At 53.0% G+C, this 20,725-nt stretch overlaps 1 protein-coding gene across 2 annotated transcripts in view; it reads right to left on the bottom strand.

Annotated features, from left to right (window-relative positions):
- Positions 1–6,018: 6,018 nt before the first annotated feature.
- Positions 6,019–20,725, bottom strand: part of CPXM2 (carboxypeptidase X, M14 family member 2) — a 93,745-nt gene continuing 79,038 nt past the window's right edge. For both annotated transcript variants that reach the window (XM_066355361.1, XM_066355360.1), the window contains exons 10-14: positions 18,907–19,086; positions 17,311–17,608; positions 13,071–13,210; positions 10,512–10,611; positions 6,019–7,409 (exon numbers count right to left, since the gene is read on the bottom strand). In XM_066355361.1, coding sequence (XP_066211458.1) covers positions 7,156–7,409; positions 10,512–10,611; positions 13,071–13,210; positions 17,311–17,608; positions 18,907–19,086 — 972 coding nt within the window. In that variant the 3' untranslated portion in view covers positions 6,019–7,155. The remainder of the gene's footprint in view (positions 7,410–10,511; positions 10,612–13,070; positions 13,211–17,310; positions 17,609–18,906; positions 19,087–20,725) is intronic.

Raw genomic sequence — 20,725 nt, 5'->3', positions numbered from 1 at the left:
GGTCCAGGGCTCCTTTAAACTCAAGGCCCCTTTAAACTCAAACTCCCCTCACCCACCCTCCCTCTGGGCAGCCTCCCCCTTCAGCATCTCCCTCACCCGAACTCCCCCTCCCCTTAAGCAACTCCCCCTACCCTGGGAAGGTTCTGGGAAGTGTCCTTGGGACAAGGCCTTCAGGAGGGGCCTGAGGGTTGGGAAAGGGAGACAGCCTGTGAGCAAGGCCACAAACCAGGATATGCTAATCTGAGCTGTCCAGGTGCACCAACCCCTGTGTCAGCAGATGCCTGCAGCAGTCCCTGTATCAGACACCCCCTTCCTGCAGCTCTCTGCTGATGCCACAAGGGTCTCAGCCCCTCGGTTTTACAGATGCATAGATAAACTCCTTATAAAACTCATCAGGCCTTGTGTGCCCCCCCAACACCCACCATCCTCCCACCCCACCCCGGCCCGGCCCCAGCAGGAAGGCTCGGCGTTCACTCTCAGCCTCCTCTCTCCAGAAACCCACTTTCTTGGACGGAGTCATTTACACACAGCAGACCCTCTCCCACGTGTCCTTCCTGGAAGGCGCTGAGCAGCAAAGACGAACACACCAGGACTTTGACAAGGAATCACCTCACCTGCTTCACTCCATCTGTGAGCTCATGGTTCCACCTTCTACTCGTCCACAACAAGCCCGCTGGGGCCGGAACACCCGGCACCACTAAGAACTCCTGGAAAATGCCGTGTCCATGAGGACAGAGGCCTTTCCTTGCCCCTCCCTGCCGTTCCCCTGAGCCTCAGCACGGTGTCCGGTGAATGGCGGGCTTCAGTAAGTCTTTGAGTGAAGGGATCAGTGAACAGAAGTCTCCGTCCCAACGCCCAGGCCCCTTGCTGCCGGCTGTCCCTGGGGCCTTCACAGGTACAGGGCACTGAGCCGGGCGGAATTCAGCACCTCTTCCCCTCACCGTCACACGCATGAGTCAGTGTCCCGGACCCACCTCTCAGACACATCTTTATTGGGGACACAGGTGCATTTTGGTGACCAGTGCCAGTGCCCCACGGTCCAACTGTCACCCGAGCTTCACATTCACTTCCTGCTGGCACTGTACCCTCAGGGTTCTGTGCTGCACACTCAACCCTCCCCTGACACCCAGGAGCCCCCCAGCTGCACACCAGCTCCAACCTCCTGTCCCTCATGAGGACAACAGGAAGAGGCACCCACACTCTTCTCGCAGATGTCGGGGTGCGGCCCGCCACGGCCCGCCACAGCGACCTCCTTTTGGCTTCTCTTTCCCCCCATCGCTTACCCAGCTCCCTCCCTCCTGCTTCCTGGAATCTCCCCCACAAATAAACTCCTTGTGCCCAAGCTCTTATCTCAGACTTTACTTTCAGGGGATCCCAACCCAAGGCCTGCAGTTAAGACAAAATACCCTATTCTGCTCCGAAGTCTCATCTTGTAAACCTTTCAAATATCTATCCTTTGACTAAATGCTATTCCCTCAACATTTCTGCTTCCCGTAAGCAAGCTGAACCGAGCCTGGGCACACTAGCGACCTCCCGCGGGCCCCATCTCCCCATCAGTAAATGGAAATAGTCACACCTCCCTCCCCCAGTCCCGCTGTGGTCCTGGGGGCAGCACCCAGCAGCCTGACACATGACAAGTGCTGGCAAGGGTACCAGATTGGGAAATTTAGGTTTGCAATAAAATCCAAACGCCTGTTCTGCAGTTTCTTGATTAAAAAAAAGCCTATTTATCTTCCTTTTTATAGAACTAAACCATTTCTTCACTCCATTTATTTTGAAAAAAAGGGTTTTTAGCATACTTATTTTTAGACTCACTGAAATGGCCTCGTTGTTCCCACTCTCCTGCATTTCTTGGAATTTTGTGTGTGGCCTCTGCTGCTTCCCAAGTACCCGTAGCGCCCACGGCGCTCAAAACTCTATTCAGCCCCGCCTTCCTCTTTGCCTGCCCTCGCCGCTTTTCCCGTCTGCTGTGGGGTCGTCTTCGAGCCCCTCAAAGACCACACACCTTGTGTCTCTCTGTCATTGCTCCCCCTCTCCTGCTCTGCCTGTGATCTCTGGCTCACCTTCCCATTCCAGCTGACGGTCCCCTTTCCTGCCCCGCACCACCCCCAAGTCACCAGAGAGAAATGACCGATCTCTAAAGTGGCCCTCTGGGTACCTGGGCTTGTCCCTGTCCTTGCCTGTGTCCTGGCTGAGAGGCTGGGGTCTTCTCCAGCTTAAGTGCCAGTGCCCATCAGGAGGGGACCAAAGAAGACACTGGATAAAGGTCTTTGACAACAGAGCTCATCTCAGTTTAGTGAGAGAACACACAATACAGTCCTTAGAGTAGGACACAAGACTTCCTTCATGAAAGGAAGGAAAGAATCAACTCTACATGGTCGTTGGAACGTCGGGTTCCACTTCTGTCCAGATATCTTTCCATCCTAACTATAAGGGGTCCCAGGACGGTCACTGAATACTTTGGTCTCATCTGGCTCAAGACCTGACACAAATTTTCCCTTTCCCAGGTCCCTGGCACCCCTGAGGGCTGAGCTGTTCACGTGGTTGGCCAGAATCCATGACAATCATTGTCATGTTTTTCCCATTGGGTGGACTTAGGAACTTCAGGTCAGGAACTGCTCTGGCCTAGGCAGGCCCCGCATTTCCGTCGGGCAGGCTCTCACTCCGACTCCCTCTCATGGCGCAGGGCAGGAGCCCTGAGGAATTACTGGGTCCAGCACAGCCATCGGGATGAGAAAGGCTTGGTTTGTGCCCAGAGGAGCCTTCAGTGGTTCGGCTCTCTATAAAGTGGCCTTGACTCTCGATCCACTATCATTCTCCCTTGTGTGGCGCCCCTGGGAGCCTCCAGGGGGGAGAGGTGATGGACAGGAAGGACGTGGCCATTTCATTTCTGCACCACTGGTCTCAAAACCCTCAGAAACACCATGGTCCCAAAGTACCCCTGCTACCTTAATAACACTGAGCATCAGCACAACAGAGCCGGGCGGGAACGAGACCATGACCCTAAGATCCAACCCCAGCAGCATGTGCAGGACATCCAGTAGTGACCAGCACCGTGGACAGAAGCTTCGATCTGAATCAGAGTCCACACGCCGTTACCCGAAGGCTGTAAATCCCTAACAAACACTTCTGTGAGCTCAGCAAACATGTGTGGTTTGCCATTTCCTACTAACAGCGGGAGGAGCGGGTAAGAGCATTGCCAATGAGAAGCGGACACTGCGCATTACAATGTCTCTGTGGCTGGGCAGTCTGTGTCTGTAGCCCAGGAGGTATTGTTTGTTCCCTGAGCTTGGCTCCCACTTTCCTCAGTGCTCGACTGATGCAGGTGTAGAGTGAAATCAAGGAACAGAGAGATGATCTGGCTGCATATGTCTCTGCACACCCCCAGCCTCAGTTTCCTCATCTGAAAAATGGGAACAGCAATAGTATTTACACCAAGCGCAGCTGGGAGGATTAAAACTGATGGTGCCGGTAGGGTACTGGCAATACCAGGGGGGATACTTTGTGAAGTAAATGACTGTCTAGCCCAGCGGTTCTCAACCTGTGGGTCGCGACCCCGGTGGGGTCGAACGACCAAAACACAGGGGTCGCCTAAAGCCATCGGCTTATTTATTAAAATAAGTGCCAGTGGTTGTTTATTAAAATATGTATTTTCCGATGGCTTTAGGCGACCCCTGTGTTTTGGTCGTTCGACCCCTGCCAGGGTCACGACCCACAGGTTGAGAACCGCTGGTCGAGTCACTATGCTGTACACCTGCAACCAACATAAAATAACATGAAAAGTGAACTGTCATTGAAGAAGAAGAAAAAAAGTTTAAAGATCTTGCACAGTGGTGGAAACATAGTATCTGAAAATAGAAATTACCTACTTCACTGCTTCTCAGCATCGGCAACATGCCCAGCGCCCGCCTAAATGCTCAGAACCTGCATCCTTGCAACAGACATGCGCGGTGGGCTCTGTTTCTATCCCCATTCCACAGAGGAGAAGACTGAGATTCGCAGAGATCACACAAGTTGCTCAGGGTCGTGCGGGGGATAAGGGGCAGGGCTGGGACAACAGCCTAGGTCTCCTGGTTCCAAGGAGGAGGCTCTACACAGCCCGGAGGTGAGTGAGGTGGAGCCCACCGCTGGCCCCCAGGGACAGACGGACATTAAAGCTCCTCCTCACTGCTCAGCCTTATTCCAAGGAGAGGCTTGGAGGGGCCCCAGAAAGCTGACAGATGGATGAGGCGTGGACATGGTCCATTCACCAAGGCCTGAGAGCGTGAACGGAGCCCTGGCCCCCTTCCTCTCATGATAGGTCAGACAGCAGCAAACACCGATGTCGTGCTGACCTCCCCACGCTCAGACAACAGACCAGGCTGCGGAAGACGCGGAAGCCAATTCTGATGAGCATCATCAACCGGAAATCCAAAGGGGGCCGGATTCAGGACAGCCCCAGCCGTTAGGTTGTATCAAGCGGACAGGGAGTTATGGTGGCAGAAAGGAGCCACAATCAGACTCGGTGGGCTTTTCACACATTTGATCAGCTCCTCACTAACAGTTTCCCCGACAGCTTGATCAAATGAGGGATCCTGTCACTTGTCCTCTGATTCCTGAAAGGCACCCATGGCTCCTAAGGCTACTGTCACTGCCTGGGGACCTGATCTGCTCCTAAGAAAGTCAGGCCCAGAGGCACAGGCCCCGGGGCTGTTCCAGGACCCAACTACCGTTTCCCGGAAGGCAGTCCACCCTTTGAGGAGTCCGAACGCTCATGGATGTCCTGGTGCCTCCTGACCATCCAGAGTACGATCGGACAAAGATTTTTATTTTAAAAATGTGTAAGGTGCCTGACCTGTGGTGGTGCAGTGGATAAAGTGTCGACCTGGAAATGCTGAGGTCGCCGGTTCGAAACCCTGGGCTTGCCTGGTCAAGGCACATATGGGAGTTGATGCTTCCAGCTCCTCCCCACCTTCTCTCTCTGTCTCTCTCTCTCCCTTTCTTTCCTCTCTAAAATGAATAAAAAAAAATTAATTAAAATTAAAAAAAATGTGTAAGGCAACGTTAACAAAAAAAGCAAATGTATGTTCTTGTTTCCATAAATTGGTTATCAAAAAACATGATTTTAAGTTAATAAAACTGGAACTGGAACTAATTTCATTGTTTGAAAAAAACAAACTCACTTCCGGGGGTCAGCGAGCATGAATAAAACTCACTCCTCAAAGAGTTAAAGGAGCATTAATTACCCTGAGTGGCCTGCCCTGCCCACAACACACAACCGCCTCGCGAGGGCCCCTCTGTGGGCCTCAGTGTCCCCATTTCTCAGTCTAGGGGCGTCAAACGAGTTCCAGGATGGGAATTTGAGGCATCCCCACTGTCACCCCTTCCTATCCCCACAGCGCACACGGCCGATACCTGGCAGCGTCCTTTCCCACTGAGCTGGGACCCTGCGTCGGAATCCTTCTTAACACAGAGCTCCAAGCAAGTACCGCCAATAAATCAGAGCTGGTCTGCAAGAGACAGCCTGGCCGCCAGCCCAGAACTCCTTGCTCTAGAGCAGGTGTCCCCAAACTACGGTCCCCTGAGGCCATTTATCCGGCCCCCGCCGCACTTCCAGAAGGGGCACTTCTTTCATTGGTGGTCAGTGAGAGGAGCTCTGTATGTGGCGGCCCTCCAACGGTCTGAGGGACAGTGAACTGGCCCCCTGTGTAAAAAGTTTGGGGACCCCTGTCCTAGACACCCCCTCAGCCCTGAAGACCTGTCATTCTTCTCCGTGCCCCCCGGAAGGCACTGACTCTGTCCACCTGTCTGACTTCTTTTCTCTCATTTTCCCCAGACTCCTGGTACCGTGGCTGTGTTTACGTGGCGAGGGAGGGACGGGCAGGAGGAAGAGCTCCCGGGGCTGTGGGGAGATCGGCTCAGCGGCAGAATCAGGCTGCGAAGAGCCCGTCCCCACAGCTTTGCCGCCGGTCCCGCTGGGCGCGGTGGCGAGGCTACCCGGGCAAAGCACACACTGAAAGCACCTGACCATTTGCTTTCTTTATTGTTCTCATTCTTCCCAGGTCAGTGAGGCAGCAACGCAAATAAAAAGTGAGACAAATGGTCACACATGGTCACTCAAGAACCCCCTCCTGAACCGACGAGGCTCCACAGACCATTCTAACGGGCTTTTCATCCAAAGTAGTGCCATGTGGACGGCGGTCTGGTGTCCCGGACATCGAAAGTAACTTCCACAGGGATGCCACGCAGGTTAGGAGCATTCACCTGCCACGAAGGAGGAGTGCGTGGGGGCGAGAGAGGGCTGCAGGTCAGCCTGTCACCTCTTTCCAAGTCCTGGCAGCTCACAGAGGAGCCGGACTATATGACATGTGGTTCCTTAGGAAGCTGGCGCCTCCTGCTGTCACCACCCAGGGAGCCCCCTCCCCATGCTACTGGACCAGCAGGAAACCTGGAGGTTCTCTGTAAACCCAGTAAGCATGCCACCAGCCCCCGGCTCACCCGCTGCCCTGACCACCACTCGTGAATTACTTCAGCCTTTCTCTCCTTTTCTGAGCATGGTCCTTTGTTGAAAGGGAAACGGAACTGACTCAAGGCCGCAGGATGCTCACTTGGCTAATGTCTCTATTGTTGGTAGGCAGACTGCAGAATTGATTTGCAGCAGCTGGGAATATCCCAGGGCCAGAGAGGGTGGATTCCCTTAGAATGCCTGTGAGCATCTCGAAGGGTGACATTTGGGACAGCGGGGCCCCAGGAATGCAGCAATTTCGGCCATTGCCCGTTGCAAATGCTCAGGGAACTTGCTGTCACGCAAACAGGGGGGAGGCACCAGTCCGCCCTCCTGCACAGGCAGGAGCCCCCAAGCAGGCAAGGTCTTCTCTCTCTCTCTGACTCTGTCTGACCTGCTGAATGCACCCACTCCCACCACCAGCCCTTCTCTGCTGCTCTGCCCAAATTATTTGGATACATGGAAACAAAGAAAAGAAAAGACCCCTAAGCCTTCAACCCTCCCCGGGGGTTGGGGACCAGACTTGTCGTGCACACATTCTCTCCCAGGCCTTCCAGCATTACAGGGAGAACAGCAGGGGGCGCGTCCTCTGTGGAGCTACTACCGGCAGGCCGGCGCGGTTTCGTCTGCGGGGGTCTGGGACTCGGCTGGCTCAAGCGTCAGGAGGGAGGTCACCCGCGCTGTCGTCTCTTCCGTCCCCGCAGCTTCAGCTGCCGGGCGGGCAGGCTGATGGGCTGCTTCCCGAACTTCTCCATGATCTCTCTGATCCTGGCCAGGTTGGTTTTGCCGAGTGTGAAGTGGCATTGTGTGGCGCCCATGTCATAGCCGACCATGCAGTTCTTGGTGGACGAGGTGAAACCTTCCGCCTTGGCCGTGACCACGTACTCTCCGGGGTTCAGGAGGCGCCAGTAATCCCCGTCGCTGGCTGTGAAGAGAAAGCAGAGGAATTCACGGCGGCCCTTGCGCACGTAACGTGATGCTCGCAGCCCCGTCGTTCCAAGAGCAACCAGGGAGACTCGGAGGCCGGCCGGGTGAAGTCGAGTCCCTGTGGATGCAAATTCTTAATGCGTTTTGGAAGCCAAGATGTTTTCCTCTTTGGAAGCCCCCTTAATGGTTTTAACAGGCAGGGCTTTGGGGCGCAGGCTCCCCACAGTGTTAATGCACAGGAGCGGAGATGGAGAAATAATCACTAACATTCCTTCCTCTGTGACAATACGCGCCATTCACGGTGGGCTTGGGCTTCCACATGGTACGCCCTCACCGCACGGTGCCGTCTTGAAAAGCCATCAGCGAGTGGCTTCGTGGCTTCCCTTAGCATGGCTATCAATATAGAAGAGTCAGTTAGGGCTGGGGCCCCTCACTTCTGAGAAGAGAAGGGTGACATGGGACAAGGGCCAGTGATGTGAGAGGAGGCCCCAGTACGTGCACCTCATTCTATGGCCCTTATTCCACGTCCTGGGTTCAAGAGGAACTTGGAGCTGCAGGAGCAGTCACATCGGGCGCTGCGAGGCTGACCCCCGGCCTCCGCAGTTACACCACCGGTCAGTCACCCAACGAGCATCTAACGGGATCTGTAACCATCCTTAGCTCTAGGTTAGATTCTGTTGTATAAAGCGGGGGTCTAGGCCAAGGCTACTCCCTGCAAGGAGCTCACAACCTGCTGAGAACACAGGCGCCTGACGTTAAAGAGGCTGTGAGATGGAAAAGGAAACATGGTGGACCCCCCCACCCACCCACACACACACACAGACACCGAGACTACAGCGCATGACCCGCTGGCCCTCTGAGCAGAACCCTGAGGTAGGTCACAGAAGAGCCCCTCTCCTATGGGAGTGATCTGACGTCCTGCACAAACAAGGTCACGCCGCTAGTAGTTAGTGGGTCTTCCGGGGCCAGGCTTGGTTCTCTCTCCTGGGACGGTCTGAATGCCCTGCTTGGTCTAAAGCCCCAGTGCCAGGCAGAGAAAAGGCTGGGTGTGGAGTTGGCCCCGGGCAAGGTTTACTCATCTATACAACTCCTGGAGTTTAAGAAATGGAAGAAAACTCTGTGTGTGCGTGGTGCGTGTGTGCGTGTGTGTGTGTCTGACCACATACCCACCATATAGACATAGGTACATCTTTGGAGCATCATGTTGAAATTTACATTATACTTGGTTCATCTGCGACAACTCATAAAATATGACGGCTGTCTGTCACACACTCACACAGTCTGCTCCCTGGCAACGAGGACTCAGCCAGAGAGCCCAGGTGGGGGGCTCCACACAGGTGGGGGGCTCCCTGGTACTTCTGTGCTCTGTGTCTTCCTTCAGTGAAGACGCAAGGTTTTCTGCTAAATTCAATGCCATTCCACGCTTTCCCAAAGGCAGGACCCGCATCAGGCTGTCTTCACTTTGCGATCAGACGGCCTGTGCCCACGATACAGCCCTCCCCCCCTTTGGAGATGTCTCTCAGGCCCCTACGGCTCCCGGGGAAAATGAAGGGGCCAGCTCTCCTCAGGTCATGTGTCCTCCTACCAGGCCGTGCGTCCTCCTCTTCCTGTCCTGGCCCCATGTTAAGGTGCGGTTCCCTAAGGCGTATCCTCCACTAACGCTGGTTCCCCTGAGTAGGATGAAGAGACACGGGACCATGAATCAAAATGCCTCATGAACACAAGAAGTTGGATAGGTTGCGTCTCAACTGCTGTTGGTTTTCCTGACCCTCTGAGTGATGGAGTCTGCCCGGGGGTTAGCGTGCCGTGGAGCTGCACGGGGAGGTTGGCACGCAGCCGGTGGCACTCGGCACTGGTGGACAGAAGGGCCAATCCAGGCCCCAGTGTCTGTCCACTCAGCAGGTCAGGTTAGTGTCCGCCAAGCAAAGAACAGTCACGTGGCATTCTGAGCCTGGGACTCAGCCCGTCACATTTACGTGCATTTAGGAAGCTTCTCTTCCCTGCAGAATTTCGCTTAATACCCGTTTATTTTACACAAAATCCCTCCTGAAATGAAACCTGTCAGATCGCATAGCCTCAGTCAGAGATCAGGGCCAAGCCGGAGCCGATGCTGAGTGCGGAGACAGATGCTGCCGCGGATACCTGATACCGTAAAGCAAGCGCCGTAAAGCAAGTGCCGTAAAGCAAGTACCGCGCGCAGCACGGGAGAACGCCCTGGGAAGTTATTTATGGGGGAGGTAAAGGCAGAGGGAGATGCGACTCCCATTAGCTGATCAAAACTGTCTGCTTGATTACAGGGACTTGAAATTCAGGGCCGATTTGGCAAAGTCCTCTCTGCAGGCTTGTGGGCTCCGGGGCTGTTTTATTTCCCACTCCGCTGGAAACCCTCCTGTTTTCTCACAGTGAGGACAAGGCACTAATAGTCCAGGGAATGTTCCAGGCTCTTTTATGAATCACTCTTTTAAAGAGGTTGATTAGCAATGTTTAAAATACAGTCGTATGCAGAACGGACCAAACAGCCTCTTTCATTTGTAAAGGACAGGTATCTGGCCCTTACACATTCACAATCTGCATTTGTTGAATGAATGAATAGTGAATGAATGAGTGAGTGATGCCTATGAGGGGTGAAAAGCACCTAATACCATGCTACACAGCACAAAAACATTGTCAAGTAAAGAAATAGGCAACCACATGAAAGAACTTGCTTCTGAGTGGTACACAGCAGTTGAGTACTTGGTGGTGTTTCAGATACATTTCACCCATTTTAGCAGTAATGGGCCTTCTATACCGGGCACACAGGCAGGCAGCCTGGCATGGACACGTGGCCACTCCAGGTCTGAACCCCAGCCTCACCCCAGGCTAGTGTCCCAGGGTCTCCATTGCCGCGCAGGTCAAATGGGATGATCTGTTGGAAGGACAGGGGAAGATAATGCATGTGAACGACAGTCTGGGGGGACGGGAAGGGCCCTGCATTGGCTCGGCCCTCGCTGTGTCCTCTTGGCAACACCAAGAAATGTCCATTCATTCATTCATTCACTCATTCACTTCCAGGAAACGAGCATTTCCTACTGAGAGAGGGTTTAAGCACACTTGCGGTTACCTGTCCGGATGTCATGGCTGAGACCCTCCACGGAGATGACGGCGTCCGGAATCCCTTTCCCATGGGAATCCCTCACCACGCCTTTGATACCACGATGCACCTGTCAGCAAACACGACAAGACACGGGGCGAGCTCAGCAATGCACCCCTCCCCCCCACCTACACGCTGCGGACTCGGAGCTTCGGGCCAGCCCAGCGCCTCCAGCAACCCTCACGCAGGCACGCTGAGCTTCGGGCCAGCCCAGCGCCTCCAGCAACCCTCACGCAGGCACGCTGAGCTTCGGGCCAGCCCAGCGCCTCCAGCAACCCTCACGCAGGCACGCTGAGCTTCGGGCCAGCCCAGCGCCTCCAGCAACCCTCACGCAGGCACGCTGAGCTTTGGGCCAGCCCAGCGCCTCCAACAACCCTCACGCAGGCACGCGGAGCTTCGGGCCAGCCCAGTGCCTCCAGCAACCCTCACGCAGGCACGCGGAGCTTCGGGCCAGCCCAGTGCCTCCAGCAACCCTCACGCAGGCACGCTGAGCTTTGGGCCAGCCCAGTGCCTCCAGCAACCCTCACGCAGGCACGCGGAGCTTCGGGCCAGCCCAGTGCCTCCAGCAACCCTCACGCAGGCACGCGGAGCTTCGGGCCAGCCCAGCGCCTCCAACAACCCTCACGCAGGCACGCTGAGCTTCGGGCCAGCCCAGCGCCTCCAACGACCCTCACGCAGGCACGCTGAGCTTCGGGCCAGCCCAGCGCCTCCAACGACCCTCACGCAGGCACGCGGAGCTTCGGGCCAGCCCAGCGCCTCCAGCAACCCTCACGCAGGCACGCTGAGCTCAAACGCGCCCCAGCTCTACATGCATCTGGTGTGCAAACTTCTGTGTTGCTTTTGGGTCCCAGGAGTCAAGTCCTCCATTGGAGTGAAAAATATTCCAGAGGTTTAAAAAATATTCAGACCTGAGATGGTTCACAAAAGAATCCACCAGAAATAGAATTTTTATGCACCCGTTTAATTGTCCTGAAGTCTGTGGACTTCGTAGATAGACTTCACTTCAGAGTCAGAGAGGAAAGAAGAGTCAGACGTTCCCTGTAAACACGAACTCGGTCTGAAGGGCCCTTCCACTGATTAGCTATGTCACACAATACAGCAATTCTGGACCCCGTGCCTCAGTTTCCCATCTGTAGTAAGGTGTGACAATCCAAGGTGACATGGCATTGTTTCCAAAGACATTCTTCATACCTATTACTATGCCTGGGTACTTTATCCACAGGAGGGGAGGCTCTTTGGCTAACCCGGGATCGTGACTTTAGAAGGATTAGGGAATTCTCTTTTTTTTTTTCATTTCCCTGACAAAATCCCAGGGTGGGGACAGAACATCTGCTCATGGCTTCCCAAGGTGGGAAAACCAGTTCACACCCTCAGTGCCAGCTCAGTGAACTGTATGCTGCACTGACCGTCCGGGGACCCTCGCTGGGCAGACTCAGATGCCGGATCCCAGGACCGACAGGAAGAAGGGGCAGCCGCCGTGCACAGCCTCAGGCTCTTACTTTTGAAGGGACGGGAATCAGAATAGAGTCACAGAACAGGTTCAACATTCGTTTTCATTTATTCCTCTGGTTTCCATTTAGTCTGTTCCTTCATGGGGCATGGATGTTATTTGGTTAATTTTAGCACCAAACTACAGCCAGTTTACTCAGTGCGACAGGGCGGGCATATCCTTGAGATCGGGAGGGTGGGAAGGGCTGTGAGGCTCCTCCCCATGCAGACAGCAGGGCTCCCGTGCCCCCCGCCCCGGGCTGCACGCAGAACCTCAGATCATCGTGGGCACTTGCTAGAACTGCCCCCAGAGGATGCCCTGCCTCTTGCAGCAAGGACCCTTCAGCCTGAGGGCTGTTCTGGGCTAAACTGTATCCCACACAAATTTCATTACCCCCAGAACCTTAAAATGTGACTGCATTTGGAGACAGCATGTTTAAAGAGTTAATGAAGTTCTAATGAGGTCATTAGGGTGGGCCCTGATCTGATCTGACTGGCATCCCTATAAGAAGAGGAAAGGGAGACACACAGAGATACCAGGCCTGTATGCCCACAGGGTAAAAGACATGCAAGGACACAGGAGAGAGAAGGTAGCCAGCTGCCAGCCAAGGAGAGAGGCCTCAGAGGGCGAGCAACCTGCAGACACCTTTATCTTGGGCTTCTAGCCTCCAGAACTGTGATTCCTACTGGTTAGGCCGCCAGCCTGTATATTTTGTTACACAGCCCGAGCAGACTAATACAAGGGGGCCTGAGCACGTTGCCTCCCTCCCCACAGAGAAGTATCTGAGAACCCCCGGGACTAGTCTCACCCCCATGAACCGGTGGGAGTAATCACCATTGACTCAGAGCTCATGTGCTGGGGCCAAGCACATACAAACAGACAGTGGTTCCTTCCTACACTGGAGTGTCCCATCTCAGGACGCCGGCAGCCCAGGACGACAGCCACGGCTGGAAGCACCGACTCGATCTCTCATGTTTGGCCACCGAAAGGGCCTCCTTCCTTAGCTGCTCCTCCCATCCCAGCGCGTGCCCACGCCATACCTGTTCCATGAACACGATTAAGGATTCCCGATTATTCTCCCATTCCTCGGGCAGCTCACTCTCGTGTGGGAATTTGTCGCAGCCCACGTAGATGGACAGCTCGAAGCAGTTTGTGTGAAGGTAGCTGAAATCGTTGAGACCTGCCAAGCCGATGGGACAGCGGTAACTGACCAGGGCTCCAAGCTCCCGTGGGGGGACAGCAAGGACATGCAAGAACGTTAGGAAGAGGTCATCTGGACAAGGAGGTGATAGTATCTACTCCAGACAGAAAATTAATTAGGGCAAATGTTGGGGAGGGGGATGGGAGGTTGAACAAGGGGGAGGATGCAGCCGGAATGATTGACAGGAAGACAGGCACCGGCGAGAGCACCTTAAACCAGGGGTCCCCAAACTACGGCCCGCGGGCCACATGCGGCCCCCTGAGGCCATTTATCTGGCCCCCGCCGCACTTCTGGAAGGGGCACCTCTTTCATAGGTGGTCAGTGGAGGAGCATAGTTCCCACTGAAATACTGGTCAGTTTGTTGATTTAAATTTACTTGTTTGTTATTTTAAATATTGTATTTCTTCTTGTTTTGTTTTTTTTACTTTAAAATAAGATATGTGCAGTGTGCATAGGGATTTGTTCATAGTTTTTTTTTATAGTCCGGCCCTCCAACGGTCTGAGGGACGGTGAACTGGCCCCCTGTGTAAAAAGTTTGGGGACCCCTGCCTTAGACAGAAGTAACGCTGAAATAAGTGCTTTTCAGACAAAATCCTTTTATCTTATTAAACTCAGTTTAATGCTACTTTTAGAATAACGGTATCATGAATTAACAGTATGAGTTTTCAGTGTCTGATTGAATTGATCTCTATAATTATGCTGCTCTCGGCTACAGCTTTGTAACCATTTTCTACTCTTAATTTGTAAAGAAAGCTGTCCAGACCTCCATGAGTTACCTGAGTGCCTCACCCAATGAGCCAGGACCTAGCACTCTGCATCCATTCGGTCACGAAATCTCCTCCACCAACCAGCAGGGAGGTGGGCAGCAGAGCACAATCTTATAAATAAGAACAACTGAGGCAGAGAGCGGCTAAGATGCGTGTCCACAATCACGCGTCAGGCGAGGGTGAGAGTCGGGGTCTGATCCCATTAAGTGCGTGTGAGCACAAGCCGTCGATCTTACCTCCAAACAGAGCAAAGCAGCTCTCACCACTAAGCTCCAGAGCCAACAAGCCTTATGCAGCCTGACGTGACCACAGCCGGATGTGAAGGACCCAGAAACAAAAATGTTAGGGAGAGAGCCACTGGAACTCTAACATGGAACTGGTCCCTGCATCCATTTCCTGGGGCTGCTGGTGTACAAGAGACCACAATCTGGGGTGGGGAGCGGGGGTGTAAAACACTAGAAATGTATCCTCCCATAGGTTAGAGGCCAGAAGTCTGGGATCCAGGTGTTACTGGGACTGCGGCCCCTTCAAAGACCCTTCCTGCCAACGGCAGCTTCTGCTGGCCCCTGGTGCTCTGAGGCTTCGGGCTGCACGGGTCTAGTCTCTGCCTCTGTCTTCACATGACCCTCGCCTGTGCTTTCTCCTCTTCTGTCCCTTAGAGGGACACCTGTCAATGATTTTAGGGCCCATCCAGGTGACCCAGAAAGAGCCTCATCTTGAGACCGTTAATTGAATCACCCTGCAAAAGACCCATTTTCCAAATAAGGTCATGTTCACAGATAGGCTCTGGAGACCAGGAAGTCAACGTATATTTTGGGGGAGGCTACCAGTTGACCCACAACAAGTCACTAATATTTGGGAAATGAATGAATGAATGTCAGACGGCCCAGAGTCCCAGTGGCTCTCCTCTCTCCCTAACATTTTTGTTTCTGGAAAACCGGGTGGTCAGCAGGAACACAGCACGGACGACATGGTCACCAGGAAGCGCGCCCAGCCGAGGGGCCTCTAAGGAGCCCTCCCTGTGCTCTGTAGAGCGCGGAGCGAGCAGGCTGGGTTCCTCTGTGCCGACTGAGAAAAAGAGCAGGTCCTCCTATGACCCCACCAGCCTCGGTCCTCGCCCGCCCCCTGCTCCCCACCTCCTCCCCCTGCTCACCATGATGCTAAGTGACGCATCGCTCAGTCTAAATGCGTGATTGAACATCATGACTTTGGATGTCAAGAGCACTTCTGCGTCAATCTGCTGCCTAATCTCTCAAGTCACAGGCAAAACAGCACAAAATGACACAGTCACTCTTCTCTACCAAGCCCAGGCTCAAACCATTCACCCGTCATCTGCCAACACATCTGCGATAAACAAGGACGTGAGCACCGTGGGATAAAAGGGCGGGGCGACAGCGTGAAGTTAACAAAACCTCCTTCGCAGGGGCCTGGTCTGGCTGAAGGAGGCTGGACCAAAGGCCGGGTCACCTCACTCAGTCAAACCAAAGCTGTGGGATTACAGAGAACGTGGGGAGGCCGGCCAACAGCAAGCGTGGGCAAGATAGTGGGGGAGACCCAGACCGGTCTCCCCAAGCCATCAGTCCTGGCTGGGGACATCGAGACTCCTTTGTGTTCTCTCCTTGCCTGGAACCCTGCTCTGGTCACGAGCTCCCACATGAAGCACAGAGCTCAGTGTGCCCGATGCTACCCCCACACCTGCCTTCACTGACCGGGAGGACGCAGGAACCCAGAGGGTCTAACATCACCTGCAGTTCAAACGTGCACGCCACAAACCATGTGCATTTTGAGATGCCCGTGAACTGGTGCCGCTCGGCGCAGCGCTAACAAACGAACCAGCGCGAGCGCAGCCCCAGACGGAGAGACACAGCGGGGATGGGGGCGGAGGGGCCGTGAGGAAATTAGAAATTGCATTTCATTAATCCACAAAACAATGAATGGGCAGGCTTCATCACACCGCCAGAAGGAAGGATGATTAAAGAGGAGCAAGCCGCCACATGGCTCTGCCACACGAGTCCCCGAAATAATGGAAAATGTAATTGAGAAAGAGAGGAAAAAAATTAAATGCCACCGACGTCACCGCGCGGCAGCCAACCACTCAGAATGCTGCTGTTGACCGGATGCGAAGCAATGCAGCCGTGTCCGCACCCCAATCAGTCACAGCAGCCAGAAAAAATGAGTAACTCTGGCATGGAAAGATTACTGTAGGTTTTGGGGGGGCTGGTATTGAAAAGCAAGAGCGCTTTTTTGGCCATTAGGAAATGTTCCCAACAGAGAGGGATTTGCATTTATATTTTTATTTTGTACAGAGCAAAACCACAGAACCATGCCAGAGACAAAGGAAATGCCCCTGCGTGGCACACAACCACAAAAGGATGGCACCCTCTTATGTTTGAAAATGGGCCACAGAAACGAATGGTTCTGCTACTTTTTAATGTCTCTTTTCCCAAGGGTGGAAACACACCTGAGATTCAGGATGGGGAGGCTGAGTCTCCAGCAAAGTAAAATAATATTCACGTTGATTACTCCAGTGAAGCAGAGAATATGGATGCACGCTCAGTGAAAGAGGTTATCACACCTGAGTATGAACTCGTCACACCTGAGTGTTTCCAATAAGCCAGACATAGCAGAAAGGCACATCTGTCACCTACAGAATCCTCATGATAGTCCTAGGGAGATCAGTATCACCTCTGTCATCCTCATCATACCCATTTTACATATGAAAGATATGGAAGTTCAGAGAGGTAAAGTGACTTGCCCAGGGTCACACAGCATCCAATTGATGAATCAGAATTTGAATCCAGGCCTATTTGACATGGGATATTTTTTTCAAATTCATCAGTGGCTTGACCAATGCTCACAAGGTCAAGAACATGAGCAAGGAACCGGATGCTTGGGGTCCTGCCATCCCGACACAGAGGGACCTCAGAGAATGTGACATCCTTATCCCGCCTCATTTGGGAGCCTTGGGCCAGGAGCGGCTGTGACAGAGGAAGTGAAAGTGCTTATCCTGAAACTTGGACCTGAAGTTTCTCTACAGGAAGCCGCTGGTCCCGTGTGGATGCCGGGGGCAGCACCACATATTTTCCTGGGCACACTCAGCTGGGCGTCCACCAGACGCCGCGGTATAGCTGGGAGGCCTCCCTGCTGACCTGCAGAGTGTGGGGGACCTTTAAATGGTTCACTGTTTGGAGCTCTTATTCTGATACTGACAACGGGAGGGGTCGGGAAGAGGTGGCCCACAGGGTCCCTCCCTGCCCCTGCGGTCCACTGTCATGTGGCCCCGGGATGACAGTGGGACGACCAGAGACTTACTTCCGGCCACTGTGTGCCAGGAAGCTCCGTTGACGGTCCCATCCTCTTTCTGGAAGTCCTCCGTGTGGCACACCCTCCTCCTGGCATCTGTCATGAGGCGGTGCGTGGAGGCGTAGGAGTATGCCAGCCAGCGGAAGACGTGGTCGTCCGGGGTGGGGGTGCGCTCCTGCGTCTTCCACAGGGACCGCACCATGTCGTAGGGGTAGGCCACCACCAGCTCGCCGCCCTGCAGGTTGCCGCCCAGCACGAAGGGGATCTTCTCCATCCAGGCGATGACGGCCCTGGTCTCCATGGCCACCTGCAGGCATTCCCAATTAAACGCGCCGTGGTGAGAAAAACGAGAACAGAACGGCCTTCGTTCCGTGGATCTCCCAACAGGGCCGAGGTTGGAAAAGCCCTCCTTCTACGGAAGTGTCTTTAGCAAAACTGAGCACTTCCAAATCGGTCCGGAAAAATAAAACTGGACATTGTAGAAAGAATGGGTTTAAGAAAGAGAAACCCAGGGGAAGTTTCTTTTTGTGGGAAATAGGTCAGTTAATGACAAAGAGAGAGAATGGCAGAGTTAGGGTACTAGCCTTCTGCAACTCTGGTGCAAATGGGCCGGCTGTGTTCATCAATGGCTACAAAGAGCTCAGAAAGAGACAGCCACACTCCACACGTCGGCTGATGGAAGAGCACAGGCCTTCAGTATGTCAGCGTCAGCGCTAGGTCAGACTTTAGTCCAGGTGGGTGATGGATGATACAGCCCTATCCCTCCAAAGAGAGTGACTTCTGCAATCTGGCAGGGCTTAGAAAGTATAGACTATACTACACCTTTAGTCCAGACTTCTGTAAGGGATCAGGCCATATGTAAACATTTTAGACCTTGCAGCCACTCGACAGTTGCAGCCACTCGACAGGGAAACAGCACAGACCACATGCCGATGAATGAATGTGAGGTGTCCCAGGAACACACCATTTACAAAAGCAGACCCGGGGGGATGTGGCTATCGGCTGGAGTTGGCCCACCTCGGCTCTAATCAGCCTCCTGGGGTCTGAATTCACTGCCAATTTCTGAGAAACAGGAATATGTTACCTGACATCACAAGGACACAGTCAGCTGCACCTGGACCGTGGGCAATGCTGCTAGACGATCTAGCTGCTTATAACCTAGTTGTGAAATACGACCTAAGAAATTTTGGGGAAACATTTCTCACCTAATTGTGTTTTTCCTTCCAAAGAAGCATCCCAGGTAATAAACCCACGGGAGTAGTTAAAATAAAAATAAAAGCATCCCAAGCCATCAGTGAGGGCTAAGGGCAACTTCATAGCAGTATAACTACCAGAGTAATAATGATAGTTGCAAACATGTTCAAATCGGGGATTTTTTTTAAAGCACCGTTTTCCTGTACAGAAATATAATTAAATGATTTGTATAAAGAATCTCCTCAAATATCCACTTGAAAGGTATTTGGTTATCTAGCACACTTCCCTGCTTCTGGCGAAAACATAGGAGATATGGTTGTGTCTTGTTCTTAAATGTCACATCCTCTGCGAAGGCCCGTGCGGTTCGCTTTAGCCTTCTGCTGCTGGCAGAGGATAGGGTGTTGTACTCACCGTGGCATTCTCAGACAGAAACCACTCGGGGATGGCAATGTAGTGGTTGGGGACCTTCCTTGGGGTGTTCTGTCGGTCCTCTGCCTCCCAGAGCAGCGTGTTTAAGTCAGGAAAGTTGTTGTTGATGTCAATTCCATCATGGGTCCAGCGTCCCAGGGACCAGCCTCCCAGCTCTGAGCCCTGGGGAGGGGGGCAATTCAGAACGAGAGGAAACCACCGACGTCTGGACAGGGCAGACCCCAGTCACACACAAGAGGCCTCCATCTCCATCTGGGGGTAGGGAGTGTCTCTAAGTCTCTCCACGCCCTCTGACCCAAAGATGATGTCCGAAGGAGAATACTGAAACACCTTCCAGTAATACTTGGTGGGTGATGGATGATACAGCCCTATCACTCCAAAGAGAGCGGCTTCTGCAATCTGGCAGGGCTTAGAAAGTATTAGGTCCGTTCGTCCCCACTCCTACGTCCTCTGAGAGCTTTACACTGGTCAGATGAAACTGATTAGTAGTGAATTAAAAAGCTCCTCATTGCAAAATCAACAGCCTTCCTGTCTGGCCCACAAGTGTGGCTCACTCTCTCACCAACTGGCACTGCAAATCCCTCTTTGTATCAAATCGCTCTTTGTTCCGATAAATAAATAAATATAAATAAAACTGAAATTCTGTATTGTAAAGCTGGCATTCAATAGGTAATATTGTGTCAAGTATGGTTTTCCATTCTATTCCTAAGTAATACTAACTCTAGTCTATACCTAATTCTAAATATGTATTTATTCTATACATAACTGTAACCTATCCAGAATTCTGCATCATAATGAGAACATAAAATATATATGATATAGCAGAATCACGATGTTGGGCAGATAAAATATATTATGTTCACTTTGTTAAAGATGGCGCTGCTCACGTGGAAGCTGTCGCCCAGGTGATATTAATGTGTGTTGGGGGCAGGCTGTGGGCAGGCAGGATCCTTGTAGCCTGGGGCTTGGTTTTAGGACTAAGCCTTTCCCACCCTTTTTGATGTGGGGTGGTACAATTCCATCATGCCTCAGATAAGTGACTTTGTATTAGAGACTTCCCTATTTTGTATATTGGATTAAAGGTTTTGATTTTTGCACTATACAGTGGGGCAGACCAGGAGCTTGCTCTCTCGGTTCCTGAGATTAGCATTAGAGAGGAGAGCAGGTTGGAGAGCAGAGAAAGGCCACGTGGAGGAGGCCAGGAGAAGCAGCCAAGATGGTGGAGTGCTGAGTGAGAAGCCAGTTTGTGCAGAGAGTAGGAGATGGGGAGCAGAGGTGAGTAAGTCTAGTGAGCTAGAAACCTTTGATGCTAGGAAACTTGGATAAGTCAGTAGCTTTGTGAGCACTGAATGAGTGGGTTTTGGAGCCCAGTGTGTGTTTTTACTTGCCCGCCGGGTGCAAGCTAGGATTAAAGATGATGGCCCACCAGTTCTTGGCTCCGTTGTTTCATTACCATCTGTCCGAATCCAATGCGAACCTGCATGGGCCAGGCAGCTGTGATGGTGGCCATGGATACTGGCTTTACACACGAAAAGAGAGCTCTCCTCAGGGGACTGACGAGAGGATGACAGGTAATGATCAAGGGTAGAGCATGCCTTGATCAAGTTCTCATGTCCGGTGACATTATTCTATCATCATCAGTGCCTGTATGACAATATTACTCAGGTCTGCTTTCTCCCCCAAATTCTCACTCCCGGTTTTGTATCTCTCCTAAACCACGTGGTCTCCCTGCCTCAGCGGAGAGACCCATCAAGGAAGCTCCGAGCGTGGATTTACTAACTCGAGGCCAAGTGCACGGCGC

The sequence above is a fragment of the Saccopteryx leptura genome, chromosome 13, assembly GCF_036850995.1.
Source record: "Saccopteryx leptura isolate mSacLep1 chromosome 13, mSacLep1_pri_phased_curated, whole genome shotgun sequence".
In the NCBI taxonomy this organism is placed as follows: domain Eukaryota; kingdom Metazoa; phylum Chordata; class Mammalia; order Chiroptera; family Emballonuridae; genus Saccopteryx; species Saccopteryx leptura.
The sequence above is the reverse complement of the archived record's forward strand: the minus strand, read 5'-3'. Positions and strand labels throughout refer to the sequence as shown.